Source organism: Amblyomma maculatum, chromosome 3 (assembly GCF_055883805.1).
Source record: "Amblyomma maculatum isolate TAMU_Amacu chromosome 3, ASM5588380v1, whole genome shotgun sequence".
Taxonomy (NCBI): Eukaryota; Metazoa; Arthropoda; class Arachnida; order Ixodida; family Ixodidae; genus Amblyomma; species Amblyomma maculatum.
Genome location: NC_139346.1, coordinates 30,993,990 through 31,008,813, shown reverse-complemented (window position 1 = coordinate 31,008,813; position 14,824 = coordinate 30,993,990). Strand labels below are relative to the sequence as shown.

General features: G+C 44.1%; 1 protein-coding gene across 1 annotated transcript in view; it reads right to left on the bottom strand.

The window, feature by feature from the left end:
• Positions 1–3,604: 3,604 nt before the first annotated feature.
• Positions 3,605–14,824, bottom strand: part of LOC146194448 (uncharacterized) — a 55,097-nt gene continuing 43,877 nt past the window's right edge. The window contains exons 9-11 of the mRNA XM_084596558.1: positions 13,594–13,771; positions 7,246–7,462; positions 3,605–4,855 (exon numbers count right to left, since the gene is read on the bottom strand). Of these exons, the coding sequence (XP_084452684.1) occupies positions 4,555–4,855; positions 7,246–7,462; positions 13,594–13,771 (696 nt within the window). The 3' untranslated portion in view covers positions 3,605–4,554. The remainder of the gene's footprint in view (positions 4,856–7,245; positions 7,463–13,593; positions 13,772–14,824) is intronic.

Here is a 14,824-nt window from a genome sequence, read left to right as displayed (position 1 = left end):
AGCGCAGTGGTGAGGGCGCTCGACTACTGTTCCCAAGCATGCGGGATCGAATCCCATCCCCGCCGGCCGGTTTTGGATGGAGGCGTAAAGCAAGGCGCCCGTGTGCTGTGCGATGTCAGTGCACGTTAAAAACTTGAGGTAGTAGAACTTTCCGGAGTCCTCCACTACGGTGTCTGCCATAGCCTGGGTCGCCTTGGGACGTGAAACCCCACAAACCAAACCAAACCATTATGCTCAACGGAAACGTAGCGAAAAGACAGGACAAAGAAAGGGCGAGGACAGGATGGAGCCTGCACTTATGAATCGAACGATGATGATACTACAGAAGGTTCTTTCATTATGCAACAGCACGCATGCGCAATACCTGGAAGAATATAAGATGCACCGTAGACAAAACGAAGGACAGCCAGAAATAGAAAATCAGAGCGAAAGCTATTGAAAACTTGGGCACTTTTTTTTTTTAAACTCTCGCCATTTTTCTAAACGCTCCCACACCGGAGAGGAAACTGATAGACAATAGCAGGGGATCTGGAAGTTTATTTTTTCTTAATTCTGGATTGTTGCCACCTGACTCCGAGCAGCACAAATTTGTAGTCAGCATCCCAGACTGCGATCTCTAGCGCTATAACTCAGCAAAACAGGTATGAGGTTTTAAGTAGCCACCAGAAAGAGGGGAGCAGCTTTGTTGCTTCACATAAAACGTCAGAGCTCTGAATGCTTTCTTGATGCTTTCTTGACAAAAGTAAATAAGCAGCCACTTGACAAGAAGAAGTAACTCATTTTATTTCCTCTTCTTTACTCCAAAAGATAAGGCAATAATAGAAGAAAAAAAAAAACGTGGATGGCATTCAACATTGGATGCATGCGTATTAGATTCACGTGTTATCGCAGCACGCAGAACAACTGAGGTGAATAAATGTTTCGATTTCGGCAAGTGCAGTCTTTACACACTCACATAACTTGTAAAATTTATCCGGTAACGAATAATCATGAACGCCATTTAAACTACTTACCAAAAAGCATTGCGCTGTTACAATTCCGTTTCTTTTTTTTCACCTTGTGAACACGAAGTGAATATGCCTGCTCTGGAATCGCAGTAAAACTTTGCCGACAGTACTGGTGGTCCTCTCCTCGCCTTGTCCTGTGTTTTTACCGCGATATGCTTTACGTGGGACGATAAACCAACACGCCCAAGCATAACCCATTCTAAACTATTTACCGGGTAGAAGCAATACCAAAGGAAGGTTATGTCAGGGGATTTTCAGTCAGCAGTCTATGTTCGGCATGCGCAAAGAGTTGCACAGACGGATGTAGTAAATGAAGAGATCAGTCAAATATATGTGAATGTGGCCGCCGGGAAGGTAAAAACGAATCAAAATATGCGCGAAGGCCTGAATGGCTACGGAGATTGAGTTCACAAAATGCAATAATGAACTTTACACGTTGATTTTACGAAAGAGCTTTGGAAGTTGATTCGAATTGGTAATAACGTTCCATGAAATGACAGCTTCGAAGTCAATGGATTGATCTGAGATGAAAACGGCTGCTTGAATAGCGCCGAAATGTTTCGTTAAAAAAAGTAATAGATATTGACGGACGATGCGTAAAACAAAGAACCGTATATTTTTGAGGACCGGAGTAGTAAGTGTGCCATGTATTTGAACGTTTTGGTTGGTTGGTGGGTTTTAACGTCTCAAAGCGACTCAGGCATTGAGAGACGCCGTAGTGAGGGGCTTCGGAAATTTCGACCACCTGGAGGTATTTAACGTGCACTGACATCGCACAGCAGACGGGCGCCTTGCTTTTCACCTCGTTTAAAAAGCGACCGCCGCGGCTGGGATTCAATCCCGCATCCTTAGGAACAGTTTGAACGTTTTATGATTATTTTTCAGAGCAGAGATTAACTAGTCTCCCTAGAGCACGAGGCGTGCACTGTTTTAGTCATATTGTTGCTGTTGGTAAATATTGTCTGTATACCAATAACAGAAGGGAGAAACCCATTAAAAACACGGGATGCATAGGGAGATAGACGATAGCACCGCATCTAGCGTAGATCATAAACAAACAAACAAACAAACCAGAGTGAGGAGTGTTCTTAAAGACTTTCCAGCAACATGGCAGTGGCGAATCTTAAATTAAAATTATTATAGAATAGGAAGTCAACCAATATTTCTTTCCCTTCTGTGCACCTTGAATTGGCGCCTACTTTTCTTGGGTTAAAATAGGCCTGGAACGTGCACTTTGCCTCCTGCCACGCTACCTCTTTTCCTGGGATGCCACCCCACAAAAAAAGTATTATTTTAACGTAATAGAATTAAATGCCCCGTTCAGCAGAACATCCGGCGTCGGCGTAGTGAGCCAAGAATTCCGAGCATGGTTCTGGCAGCTGACATTGCCAAGCATTGACTGGACGCAGGGTTGCCTGACGCTCCATATGGCAGGAGTTGCCAACTCGGGAGGGTGATATCAGAGTCGCCCCTTTGCCCACGCAGGCGCGTTCATATGGCTTGGTTACAGCGGGGCGTTATCTGTAAGGTAGTAGCTATGCTATAGCGTCATATCCTTGAAGCTGGAGCTTAAGTGTACCTCATAGTTTTTAGAGGATAAAGAAAAAGCTTCTGCTTAAGTTGAGGACAACTCAAAGTGCTTTGGAACGAAAAATGGTAGGGATAACATTAAGAGATAGGAAGCGTGCAGAGTGGGTGAGAGAAACAACTCAAGGTACTGACATTTTAGTGGAAGAAGAAGAAATTGGGCATGGGCAGGACATTTAGTGCAAAGAGAGGATGAAACCGATGGTCGTTTAGGGTAATAAATCAATTCCAAGGGAAGGAAAGCGTATATTACAGGGGCGGCAGAAAGTTAGATGGGTTGATGAAGTTAAGAAGTTCGCAGTGGTCGAGTGGATGCAACTAGCACAGGACCGGGTTAATTGGAGCAATATGGGAGAGGCCTTAGGCCTACAGTGGGTATAGTCCGGCTGATGATACTTTTTTTTCGCCGCATATGCGCACTAAGAGGGGCGCGACATTTTTTCAGTACCAGAACGAGTAATGGAAACTATTCACAATGGCCCTCATTCGAGTCGTCAAGAATACGTGTCCTCGTGGGCTACTTAGGTGTCTGGCGTCACGGGTTGGAAACCACAGCTCGAAATTACGCTTTGGGGATGTTTCATCTTCGACGAGGTAATGGCATGGCGGAGTAGAAAGAACATAAACCTGTACCTCATTACGCAGTTATTTTCATTTAAAGGCGATGTTATCACTCCGTGCTTGCAGTAAGGTTTCCTTACACGTCTCCCCGTTCAAATCGGTACCGAATAAAGCGGCGTATGCATGTTTGTTTAAAAAAGGAAACACAATAAGAGTAGATATTTATTACATCTGAAGACAGAGCCATAGGTTATACTGTGGTTCTTTGGAGCCACATGTTTCCTGCCAGATTTAAGGCTAAATATTTCTATTTTATTCGTTTATCTAGAATTGAGTCAGATGCCTTCTCTGAAACCCACAGAGAACGGGGCGAAAGGCGACAGCAATTTGCGAATACCACAAAAGTAGTTATTACCTTTCATCGCGTTCTGTAAATTTATAACGGCCAGCTTAAGGAGAGCAGAAAAGAGTCATGAATTTACAAAGTATGAAAAGTCGCATTATCGAACCCCGAAGAAAAATGAAGTATGGGTTGGGGCACAATCATTCAAAAATATGCTTTGCTCATGTTGCGGTAAATTGACGTGAAGTTTATTGTAAAGAGAAAATACTGAAAAATATTTTTATTGCATTACAAAACAGAGCACAGGCCAAAGTTACTCGGCCACACAGTCTTTGTAGAGCACGAGTTCTCCTATCTTAATTCGTTCAAGTGCTAGACGGGGTGGAAATCTCGCGCGGACGCAAACTTTTTGCGCGCATCCAAGAGCCTAGAAAGGCTTTCTTCTTAACATCTTTGCGTGCAAAGAAGTTAATAAATATGATGAACCAACATATGGAGTGAAATATTACTGTTGTAGAAATTTAGTACTAGCACAGTATTCGATTAATAGTGCTTTGCCTCCACTTAAGGTTTCGCAATCCGCTGTCTCGTAAGCGACTTGCTCTTAGCGTAAGGAAATTTCACCTCACATTTGCCAATAATGGAGTAAGTGAAAGCTTGAGAAAAGTTTGTCACCGACAGGTGGATACCACATGGACACCTTCGCACGAAGGATCGACCAAAGATTCGAAGTCCGAAGTTAAGCTCCACTGCTTCCTTTCTTACCTTTTGTTAAGTCCATGCAACAAAAAAGTCGGGAGATAGCATTTCCAGGAAGACACTCAAATACAAAAACACCACTGTTGTTTTTAAACAAAAGGAAGTTTCGGAAAACTACCACTGAACAGAGATGAAAAGCAAATGGAACAGTCTTTCGGACATGAGCCGCTGTGAGAATTGATGTCGCAGGGACCACCTACAGGCTGATGTCCCGGACAGAACACGTCTGGCAGTTACGCGGCAATACCTCCACGAAATCGGAGGCGCTTTTTGCACGTGGCTCGGGTTTACCCGACGTTATCGATGCGCCATCGTGTGAGCACACAGCAACACCGCAAGAAGCGACGCTGCTGGCAGTGACAGACAGGAACAGAGGGGAGAGGCCGAAGAGTAGACACTGCTTTCCCCGACTGCTGCCTCCTGTAAGCTGGACGCCACCACTCTACTGCCTGTCTGAACAGTGTTTCTGGTGTCTTCGAGTATCATGTCGGCAGCCTTCTCGGCGATCATCACGACCGGCGCGTTCAGGTGGCCCGACAGCATGTCTGGGATGACGGAGGCATCCACGACGCGTAGTCCGGTCACGCCACCAAGAACCCTGCGCCAGAGAAAGGAAAAAAAAGCTTATATGAATGACTCATACCTGCCATCCCGTCGAAGTAATAGAGGAAAATGAGGGAATGTGCATTCAGTATTGTTATGATAATGATGTATGATTAGTGAGCAGTTGCATCGGAGTACCATGAAACGAATTGTAGCCAGCAGAGGTCGTTTGTAAGCGCACGCATTTTGAAGAGGTCAGTTTTTGTTTTGTTTTATGACACTTAAGTAACTAGGGCAGTCAAACATCGAACTCAAGATTTTAATGCATGTAATTAATGGATAAGGCTTGAAAACCTGAGAGCTTGGTACGTATGATTATGAAAGAAACCTTTTATTTTATTTTTAGTACTACCTCTGCCGGCCAGTATAGAAACCATTCAGGTCGTGCCAGTTATCATGAAATTATCGTTCAGTAGGCGAGACCGTATCTACCCAGTGGCGCAATTGGTTAGCGCACGGTACTTATAGGACCGTGCTTTGTAGGAAACCTGAAACAGTTGAGCACGTGTTCCTAGATTGTTGGGATGCGGTGTTCTACTGGGATGTGTTACAAAGGACACTTAAAAAATACCTGCCATTGACGCCACGTGGAATTCGGTGCTTGACAACTGTTAATGATGATTTTCAGTATGACCTCATCCTGCTATTGTGCCTTCACAGAATTTGGAGGAGTAGTATGGCTTATAAACACTCTGATGTCGATGCACGATCTGTATGTGATTATTTTGTTGAACAAGTGTATAAACAAAAAAAAATTGAAGCAGCCAGACGCTGCGGAGGAGGTCTTGAGTCTGATGGGCGAACTTGTGGTAATGAATGTCCATTAGACACGGTTGTCAGCCAAGGGGCATGGCAACCACGATCTTTTACTGATGTATTTGTACCCATTCATGCAATAAAGAAAAAAAAACTTATAGGACAGTGCTTGTGAGCAATGCCGGGGTTGTGAGTTCGAGCCTCACCTGGGGAATGCTATTTTTTATTTCCGTTGTAGCACTAGCTCTGCCGGCCAGTGCAGAAACAATTCAACTTGTGCTGGTTACCACATATGCTTTTTTTTTTTTTTGGACGCGAAACCTAATCTCCCAAATGGTGCAATTGCTTAGCGCACGATACTTATAGGAAAGTACTTGTGAGCAATGCCGGGGCTGTGATTTCGAGCCTCACCTGGGGAATGCTCTGTTTTTATTTTCGTTGTACCACATCTCTGCTGTATAGTTTACAAGTCATTCAGCTCGTGATGGTTACCATACTTGTTTCGTTCCGAAGGTCAAACCATATCTCCCCAGTGGTGCAATTGTTTATCGCATAGTACTAATAGGTCAGTGCTTGTGAGCAACTCCGGTGTTGTGAATTGGAGCCTCATCTAGGGAATATACTCATTTTATGCCCGTTCTAGCAATAGGACTGTCGACCGCTGTAGATATATTTCCATGTTATAACACACTGTTTTATCCAAATTATTCCTCAGGCCGGCACTGCGGCGTCTTTGACAGCTCTTGTTAAACTTAGGGAAATCTATCTGCTCAGAGCACGGCATATGCAGTTTTCTGGTTTTCAGCGCAGCCTTTTTCCACCTTGATGGGAGTTTTTAAGAAAGTAATGGTTAGAAAAATATGTCTTTACAAGCGCGCACAAAGTTCCACAGTATTTAATTCTTGTAACCTATGCTACTGTGCACTTAAATAATGCCAGATTTTTGAATTCGAAGCTTACGTGTGAAATACATTTTAATTCATATTAAACACAACAATTCTAGGTGAGATCGAAACCTATAAGAAATTATGGAGGACACTTAATCTCCGCCTTTAAGGGTATGTCGCAGTGCACCAAGCATCTCAAAAAGATGCAGTACTAAGCTCCCAAGTTATCCACTTAGCTGTCGTAGCTGCCCCCCCCCCCCCCCTGACATGGGAGGCTGCGGTTTATCCAAGCCGCAAGAATGTGGCCTATACAGTGGCGTGTCTGACTTGGAATCCAATAGCCAGGAAATGTTGAAACTTATTCCATCTCGCCACTTCAAATGAGGAACCCGAGTTGGCAGCTCCTCCCAAATTTATGATATCACGAGGTGTCCTTAAATCGCACAAACCATGGAAGAACAAGTGTCTGGCAAAGTGGAACAAGTGTCTGCTTGGGTCTTCAAGCTACGACCTACCACAGTCATGTCCGAGATTATTTGCTCGCAACTCGCCGACACAGACGCGGTCTTTTCGGGGTAATGAAGCCTTTGGCAGTATCTTTTTTAAAGGTTCTTATAGAAAACATGTCAATTCCGAAGCCTTTGTTTCATTTTTATATTACGCTATTTAATGACCTCATCTATTCGCGTTTTAAGCTTATTTTGTGTTGAAGCTCGGACGCCGTGTGCTTCTGCGTGCGTACCTGAGACGGGGATCGACGACAGCCAGTGAGTCACTGCCCATCCTGCAGGTCCCAGCTGGGTGAGCAGCGGTGGCCGCGAATGACAGAGCCAGGCAGCGCCAGTAATCGTCGCTGAACTGCGCGTGATGCTCGCAACCGGGAAATGGCGGCGTCCAGAACTTAGCGCCATGAGCGCGGAATGCCTCTGAGTCCGCGATCTGCTTGCACACTTTGAGGCCTGCACCAAGAGAACGTGAACGAATCAGAGATTCTACTTCGATCTCAGAAGATGATGAAACTACCTAAAGAAGTATATTAGAAGAGATGCATCGGTTTCAGCATTTGTGCGTTTTCTTGTGATTAGCCTGGAAACTGCGCAGCTCCGTGTTTGCGTTCATTTATTTCATTTTATTGCCTTAAAGACCCCTTTCGGGATATTACATAAGGGGTGGGATTGCATATCATAGTTGAGGATTACAATTTTTGAACATGGCGAGGAATATTCACTGCAAACGTCGATGGACAGGCGATTGAATCAATTATGTGAGGAAGGCCGTTTCGTTGATAGCTGTTCGAGGAAAAAATGACCCCGAAAATGTAGCAGTTCTATTAAGTGGCCGAGGAACATGAAGTAAATGTGCGGTGGGATATGCGTGCAGGTGGTGCTAGGCACGGAGGATGGTTGAGTGAGCTGTGAAAAATCTTATCACATCAAGCAAAAGCTAGCTATACGATGGCGAGTGCTTAGGTCCAGAAGTTCGGATTGAAGTCAATTTTAATGTTGTTACACTGGTATTGAAAAAGTAGTCAGAATGAATGAATCTTAAGGCGCATTTCTACTAGGGCATTTGCTATACAACATTGAAGTGCATGATAGATAGGAGATGCCTAGACCTGATCAACAGTTTATAAGCGATAATTTCACGTGCCGTGGTGCATGCTGTAGGAGACTGTTCAGAAATTCAAGAAACCGGTTCACCGGTGACATGACGTTAGTGATACGAAAAGAGCCAAGAAAGATCATTGCTTAAGGTTACTCCAAGGTATTTATAAGATTGCAAAGAATCGATAGCAGAATGGTGCAGCTAAATACGAGGGGCTGTTGGTGGCGATGAAAGGAAACAAGTTTGCAGTTATTGACATTTAGCTTTATGATCATTGTTCGCACACGCGATGAACATGATCAAGATCGTTTTGAAGAGCTGCATGATCAGATGCGGTAGTCATTGCGCGTCAGGTGACGCAATCGTCGGTTAACATGCGAACGCTACACGTTAGATGTGTTGTTAAATCGGTAATAACGGAAACAAACACAGAGCGGTTTGTTAGAAATTATTTAGTTCAGACAAGGACGTTAGGATGTAAATTTAGCTGTTCCAGCTTTAGTAACAAACATGCTTGGGAGATGGTGTCAAAGGCTTTTGAAAAATCTAAGAAAATGCATCAGTTTGCATATTACGGTCCAGCTAGTTATGCATGTGATGAGAAGAGAGGAGTCGCTGGAGAAAGATTTGATGTTGGGAAAGGTTGAGGGTCACCGGAGAAGCGGTAGGCAGCGAACGCGATGGTTAGATGGCATCCTCGAAGCGCTGCAGATCAAGTTATGTGATGTTAAGAAGATAGTGAGAGACCGGAAAGCGTGGAGTGATATGGTCCATAGGGTCACGAAGAGTCGGGCATGACTGAAAGACTGAACTGAACTGAAGTTATGCAAATAATGAATAAAAAGGCGCAAGAAAAGCCCTTGCGGAAGTCATGCTGTGAAGGGTGAAAAACGTTGTTGCTATACAGATGGTTCATAATTTGGGAGTAAATGACATGATTCGTGGTTTTACAGGGGACGCTGTTTAGAAAAATGGGGGGTAACTAAGAGGGGATTTTTCGTCACCTGATTTGTGTGCTATAATGACCTTCCCCACTTCCCAGTTATTCGGGAGGCTTCCGGCAGCTAGGAATTGTGTGAACAACAGTGATACGTATTTAACGGTGATGTACTTCGTGTTTTTCAGCAGTTTTGAATTGGTTCCATCGGTGCCAGCTGATGACGAGAGCTCCATATTTCCTAACAGAGTCAAAATATTGTTACGGACGAAGGAGGAAGAAGAGGGCAGTGGCGCGGGCAGGAGCGCGCGCTAGGCCCGCACACAGATTCATTAAACGTCATCTCACGACCATCGAGCATCTTCTCTCTGGTTCTTCTGTTGTCATCGCTTGCCGCCACGTAACAATATCATCAAAAGAGAAGGACAGAAAGGTTTTAAGTACATAGGTCGGAAGAGGAGGTAATCCGCCAGCTTCATTTGTAAAGACATGAAAACGCAAATTTCAGCGCATTCAACGCCAGTGACCTCTTCGCCCACTGTGTCGGTAAGGATCAGCCTTGCCGACACAATGAATGGGTCACAGTGGGTGAGGAGTGTTCGACGGATTTGTTATTTGCAGGAATTTTGTTTGGATCAATGTGTAGGATTTTCGGCCATTCAAGATTAAAGAAGAATTGTTTAGCGTCTCGAATAGCAGCGTAGTATTCTTAATCGGCTACGTAATACCTGTTCCAAACCCAGGCGTTTTGCTTCAATTTCACCGATCGAGGAAGCCGCTTCTTTTTTCTAACCATTTCTACCTGTTAGTGAACCATGGTTTCTGGTGGTTGGAGCGGATGGATATCCTCATGCCAGACGTTTCCTGCCTTGACGCTGAATTTAAGTACATTTAACTCTGGTTTCATATTATGTGAGAATGTCTGGCCTGGGCCTCATGCCACAGTGTTTCTCAGAATAATTTGTGCAACTTTGCTCCCTCCATCAACTAACTGCACTTCTTAACCCAGAATCTACGCTAAGAAAATCAAAAATTTTCCGAGATCACTGCAGAATCTGCACTGGAGAAGTGCGCAAGCCTGAGCATTGCTGCGTTATCCGCGAGTTGTGTCAGCGGGATTCCGCGAGTGACAGATACTCCGTCTTGGTGAACTTTGATGCGTTCAGCGAAACGCTATTTTGTTCGACAAGGGGCGCGCGGTGTTCCGTGTGCAGCAGCAACGCTCAGGCTTTCGTAATTCTGCGCTGAGACACGTGACCAGAAGCTGATAACCGAAACCGGAAGCTGGCTGGCAGCCATCTTGGCTCCCAATTACATACTTAATTGGCTCTCATTTATTACGTAATGAACTCACATCAACCGTTTTGTCACTTGCACACCTTTCTTTGACGCTCTATTCACTGGTACCATTCTCTTTTCCGATATACCAAATTGTTCCCCTTTTACAGCTCCGACAAGGTCACGTCTATAGTGAACTATTCTAGTTCACTATATTCACGTCTACGTCGAACCCGCCTACATAGCCATATAATGCTATATAGCCACCATATATACACCAACGGAAGACATCACGGAGGGGAGTCGGTTGAGGGGGCAAATAACAACCGGTCCTGCCGATGTTTGACATTCACGCAATTTTACTTCCCTAACAGCATGACCTAAACGGCAATAAAAAAAATCCCAATTTTTTTTCACAGGTGAAATTATGATAGGTATACCGCGGGTCAAACTAGATCAGGACATAAACTCACACCCAAGTATCTGTTTTATTTATTGATCTATTCGGGATGCGCACTAATTTTGTAAGGAAGAAAAACGCGCTATGTTCTGGTGTTGAAACTTTTGAGCTTGCACTGGCTTGGGATATGGGTTATTAGACAGTCATTAACCCATTTTCTTACGCGACGAATGTCTCCTTGAAAAATAACTCAGCCGTTTGTAGTGAAATGTTAAATCACGCTTTTGTCGACGAATTCACTAACGTCGCTGGAGAGCCGTTGTGGAAAAGTAGTAAAAAAATAATAGAAAGAAGAAAGCTCGTTGTACAGGACCTAGGTTCATTGGCTGAAGAAGATTACTTCCCAGAAGAACCATGAGATACACGCAGAGTTACGCGGAAGTGATTACCATACTCACTGATAAATAATACGTGATTGAAAGCGAGGACAGGAATTTTAATGCCGTATCAAGATAATATGAGTGTACTATAAGGCGATTTGTTTGATCGTTTTGGTGCGTGGGTCTCGTCTGTTTCTTCGTCAATGCCTGTTTTGCGCTGTTAAACCACCATTATGTTTGACACCTCTGCCTATTTTAGTTCCAAGTTTAGTGCCGTGAAGGGTTTGATTATTTTGTCCCTTCCCCACTAACTGTACCGCCCACCAGGGCGATATATAGGCACTCGAATAAATAAACAAGTTATTATTTCTGAGTCATTTTTTAAATGCCAGTTAATAATGCTTTAGCGACAAAAGCTTCATTGGAGGAAACCTGTTGGCATCCGGTCGTATCCGCCGTCTGCCGTGCAGTTAGCTGGTTGCTGTGACATCATGAAGTCACGTCACATGGCTGCGCGCTTATTAGTCGCTGTGATATGTGACGTCAAGGAATCACGTGGAAGGCCGAGATTGCAGAGGCATTGAAAGCTTGCAGGTGCGTTGTTCACGTTGCATTGCCAAGCGAGGTGGAGAGCTTACTTTTGTTGGCAGCTGAGATTAGTTGTGTGCAGCAGTGTTCGGACAGCTCCGCGTATCAGGACAGATTGCAGCCAGAATGAACTACGCTGCTTCTACTGAAACCGAAATTTCCCGCAAGCAGACAGGGTTACCACGTAAGTACGCCGCTGAAGATGATGTATCGGGGGATGCACAGATTCAGCGCATTGGCCAAGCAGCGATGACGGCTTATGAATAAGCAGGCCGAGCCGACTTAAGATTTTAATGCTCTCTAATTCTCAGCATGTAATGAAATTAAGGCGCCTTCTAAAATTATATTGGAACACAAAGCCACCGGGGCTCTTAGAGCTGTGGCTATTTGTGACTCGTGTAAGTTTCTGCTGCAAGGAAGACGTCACACAACGTTCTAGACGTAGCGGCGCCTGGAAGAAAATTAAACCCCTATGCCAGGATGGCGCTTGTCCATCTCTGTGATGAACTTTAGAAGTTTTTGTAATGCTCTTAAGAATACCATTCTATAAGTGTTGTAATATTGCAAAAGCCAGGGCAGTCACACTGACATTAAATGTATAATACAATCTATACGTTAACAGTGCTTGTTTCTACTCTGCTGCTTGAATGCGAATTATACCAGCACCAAATACTCGTTGTTGGTTGAGAGCCTCTACATGAAATAATTAAATGCAATGCCTTAGAAATCTTAAGTTTACTTGCCTTGGGATGTGTATGACACCGAGAAATTTCGAATTTTGTTACATCTTGCGCTTCAAATAAGCAGTGAGAATATGATGCGTCCTACTTTCCACCAATGACATTAAGCTGTCCCTTTAACTCTCATAAACTTAATAGATATGCTGATTGTGTCACCCGTGAAAGGGACATGGTGTAATGCCGACGTAGATCTCGATAAGATAGATCAGGACCTCGCTCTAATTTAGTAACGGCCGTCGGCGCTTTTATTCGTCAAGGACGCGACTTTCCAGCTCTCGCGTGGTCATGCGTACCGTGCGTTCGAGATCTTTTTCACGTAGACGGTCGGCGAATGCATTTAGGCCACCTCCATTTATCCCTGAAGCGATCGTGTGAAAGTGCGCGGCGGTGTTTTCGTGTCTCGACACATTTAAGGACTGCGTGTGGCGCTGTCAGGCATTACGGATATCGCTGAAAATGTTGAACCCTGTGTAAGCGCAATGCAATATTTGACACCTATGTATCATGCTATTTTCAGGAGTGTCTTTTTCAAGAATATGAAAAAAATAGTAGTTCATTTAGCAGGAGCAAATTATTTCCCACTTCGTTTATTACGACTGCTTGTTTATAAAAGCGTCGCTAGAAGGACAAAAAATCTTCAGAGCGCGCGGAACGTTGTTCGCTGATCTGTTATGCACTATAGGTTTTACAAGTGCAGTTGAGCTGAAAGGCATTGAGATCAAAAACTGGAGATGCGTAGTATTGCTTACACAATAAAAACTGAAGCATGAGTGAACCAACAGGCAATTGTCGTACCGCAATTAGGTGTTAAAGCGTCCTCAAGCTTCTTTCGCTATCTAGTAAATGCTCAAAAAAACACTTGTAACACTCGGTACGATTGCTAATGACAAGTGCTGCGCCATAAATGAAAGTTTATTTGCAACAACGATAACATTTACTTCAACTGCTTTCGTGCGACAAGGCGGTGGATGCTTACTATGGGTTATACTTCGAACTGCGTGACTTCTATTTGCACTATTTGTGCAGTTATTTAGGATTTTAGTGACTATTTTCAGCTGTTGTTCGCTTACAGTTTCCGTAAGCTTCATCGGAGTGACTATGCAGTAAGAATATGTCAGGAAACGAATCGCTCTAAGTAGTAACACATTAACTGGGGACCAACCTTCCACTATTACGTCGACGTCGTCGGGATGGCTGTAGTAGCGAGGGTCAATGACGGGCGGGTCCATTGGGTCGGTGGAGCGCAGCTTGACGAAGCCTCGCGACTTTGGCCGCATTACCATGGGTATCATTTGGAAGGACGGCTCCCCGCGGTACGGCTTGTAGTATTGGTCATACACCTGCGCAGCACCGCACACACATCGTTAATAAGGATTATATGAATCTCCTGAAGCGGATGCCACTGAGTCTTTGCAGAATAGTATACAGGAGATGCCACACAACCTTACACGCCACGGTATGATGGAGCGGCATTATAGTAATACGTCAGTGCACGTTAAAGAGCCCCAGGTGGTACGTCAGTGCACGTTAAAGAGCCCCAAGTGGTCGAAATTTTCAGAGTCCTCCCCTACGGCGTCTCTCATAGCCTGAGTCGCTTTGGGACGTTAAACCCCACAAACCAACCAAACCAACCAAATAGTATTACGTCCTCTGTAAATTGCATGACGATGTCACGACCAGCAGCTTGTAGGAGCTGAATTATTTTCGTAGACGCTTACTTTAGACTGGGTATGACGCTTGTAACACATTTAGAGCAGTAAAAAATACCCTGACGATAGAATATCCCTAGTGTGCGGTTTGCTCAAAATGGACAGGCTAAGGGATTCGCAGAAAAGGCTAGCGTTGCATGGGACGACTGATTCATATAGGCGGATGTAATTACCAAGTTATTACCATAAGGGGGCCTCAACTGTCGCTACATATAATAATTTACATACAAATCAGAGATGTCTTCCTCGTGTGGCGGGATTAGTTTGTCTCTGTTATGATGTGTGTTAAAGTGTTTCTCCCCTTTCAGGTTTGTAATACATTTTATGTCACCTTGGTGAAACTTCCTTGAGTAAGAGGGCATAGCAAGCGACGCTGGTGCTGGGTGAGGATCGCAAAAATTGTGAAATAGGCCTTAAAGAGATGAAATAATCATGATAATTCAATAAGAATATAATAAAACAGGTTGCTTAAGATTTAAAAAAGAAAGGCCGTATAGGCGCAACAAGGATTTATTTAGCTGAAAATAACAGATAAATCGTTTTTCAATATGCTATACAGTTTGGCCGCGGGCTATATCCGCCTGAATTCTAATGACACGAAATTAAAAAAAAAACCTTGCTCTTTTGTACTCGAACAGAAAAGGCACACATGTAAGTGCTAAAGGGGCACTCAGGACAAATTCA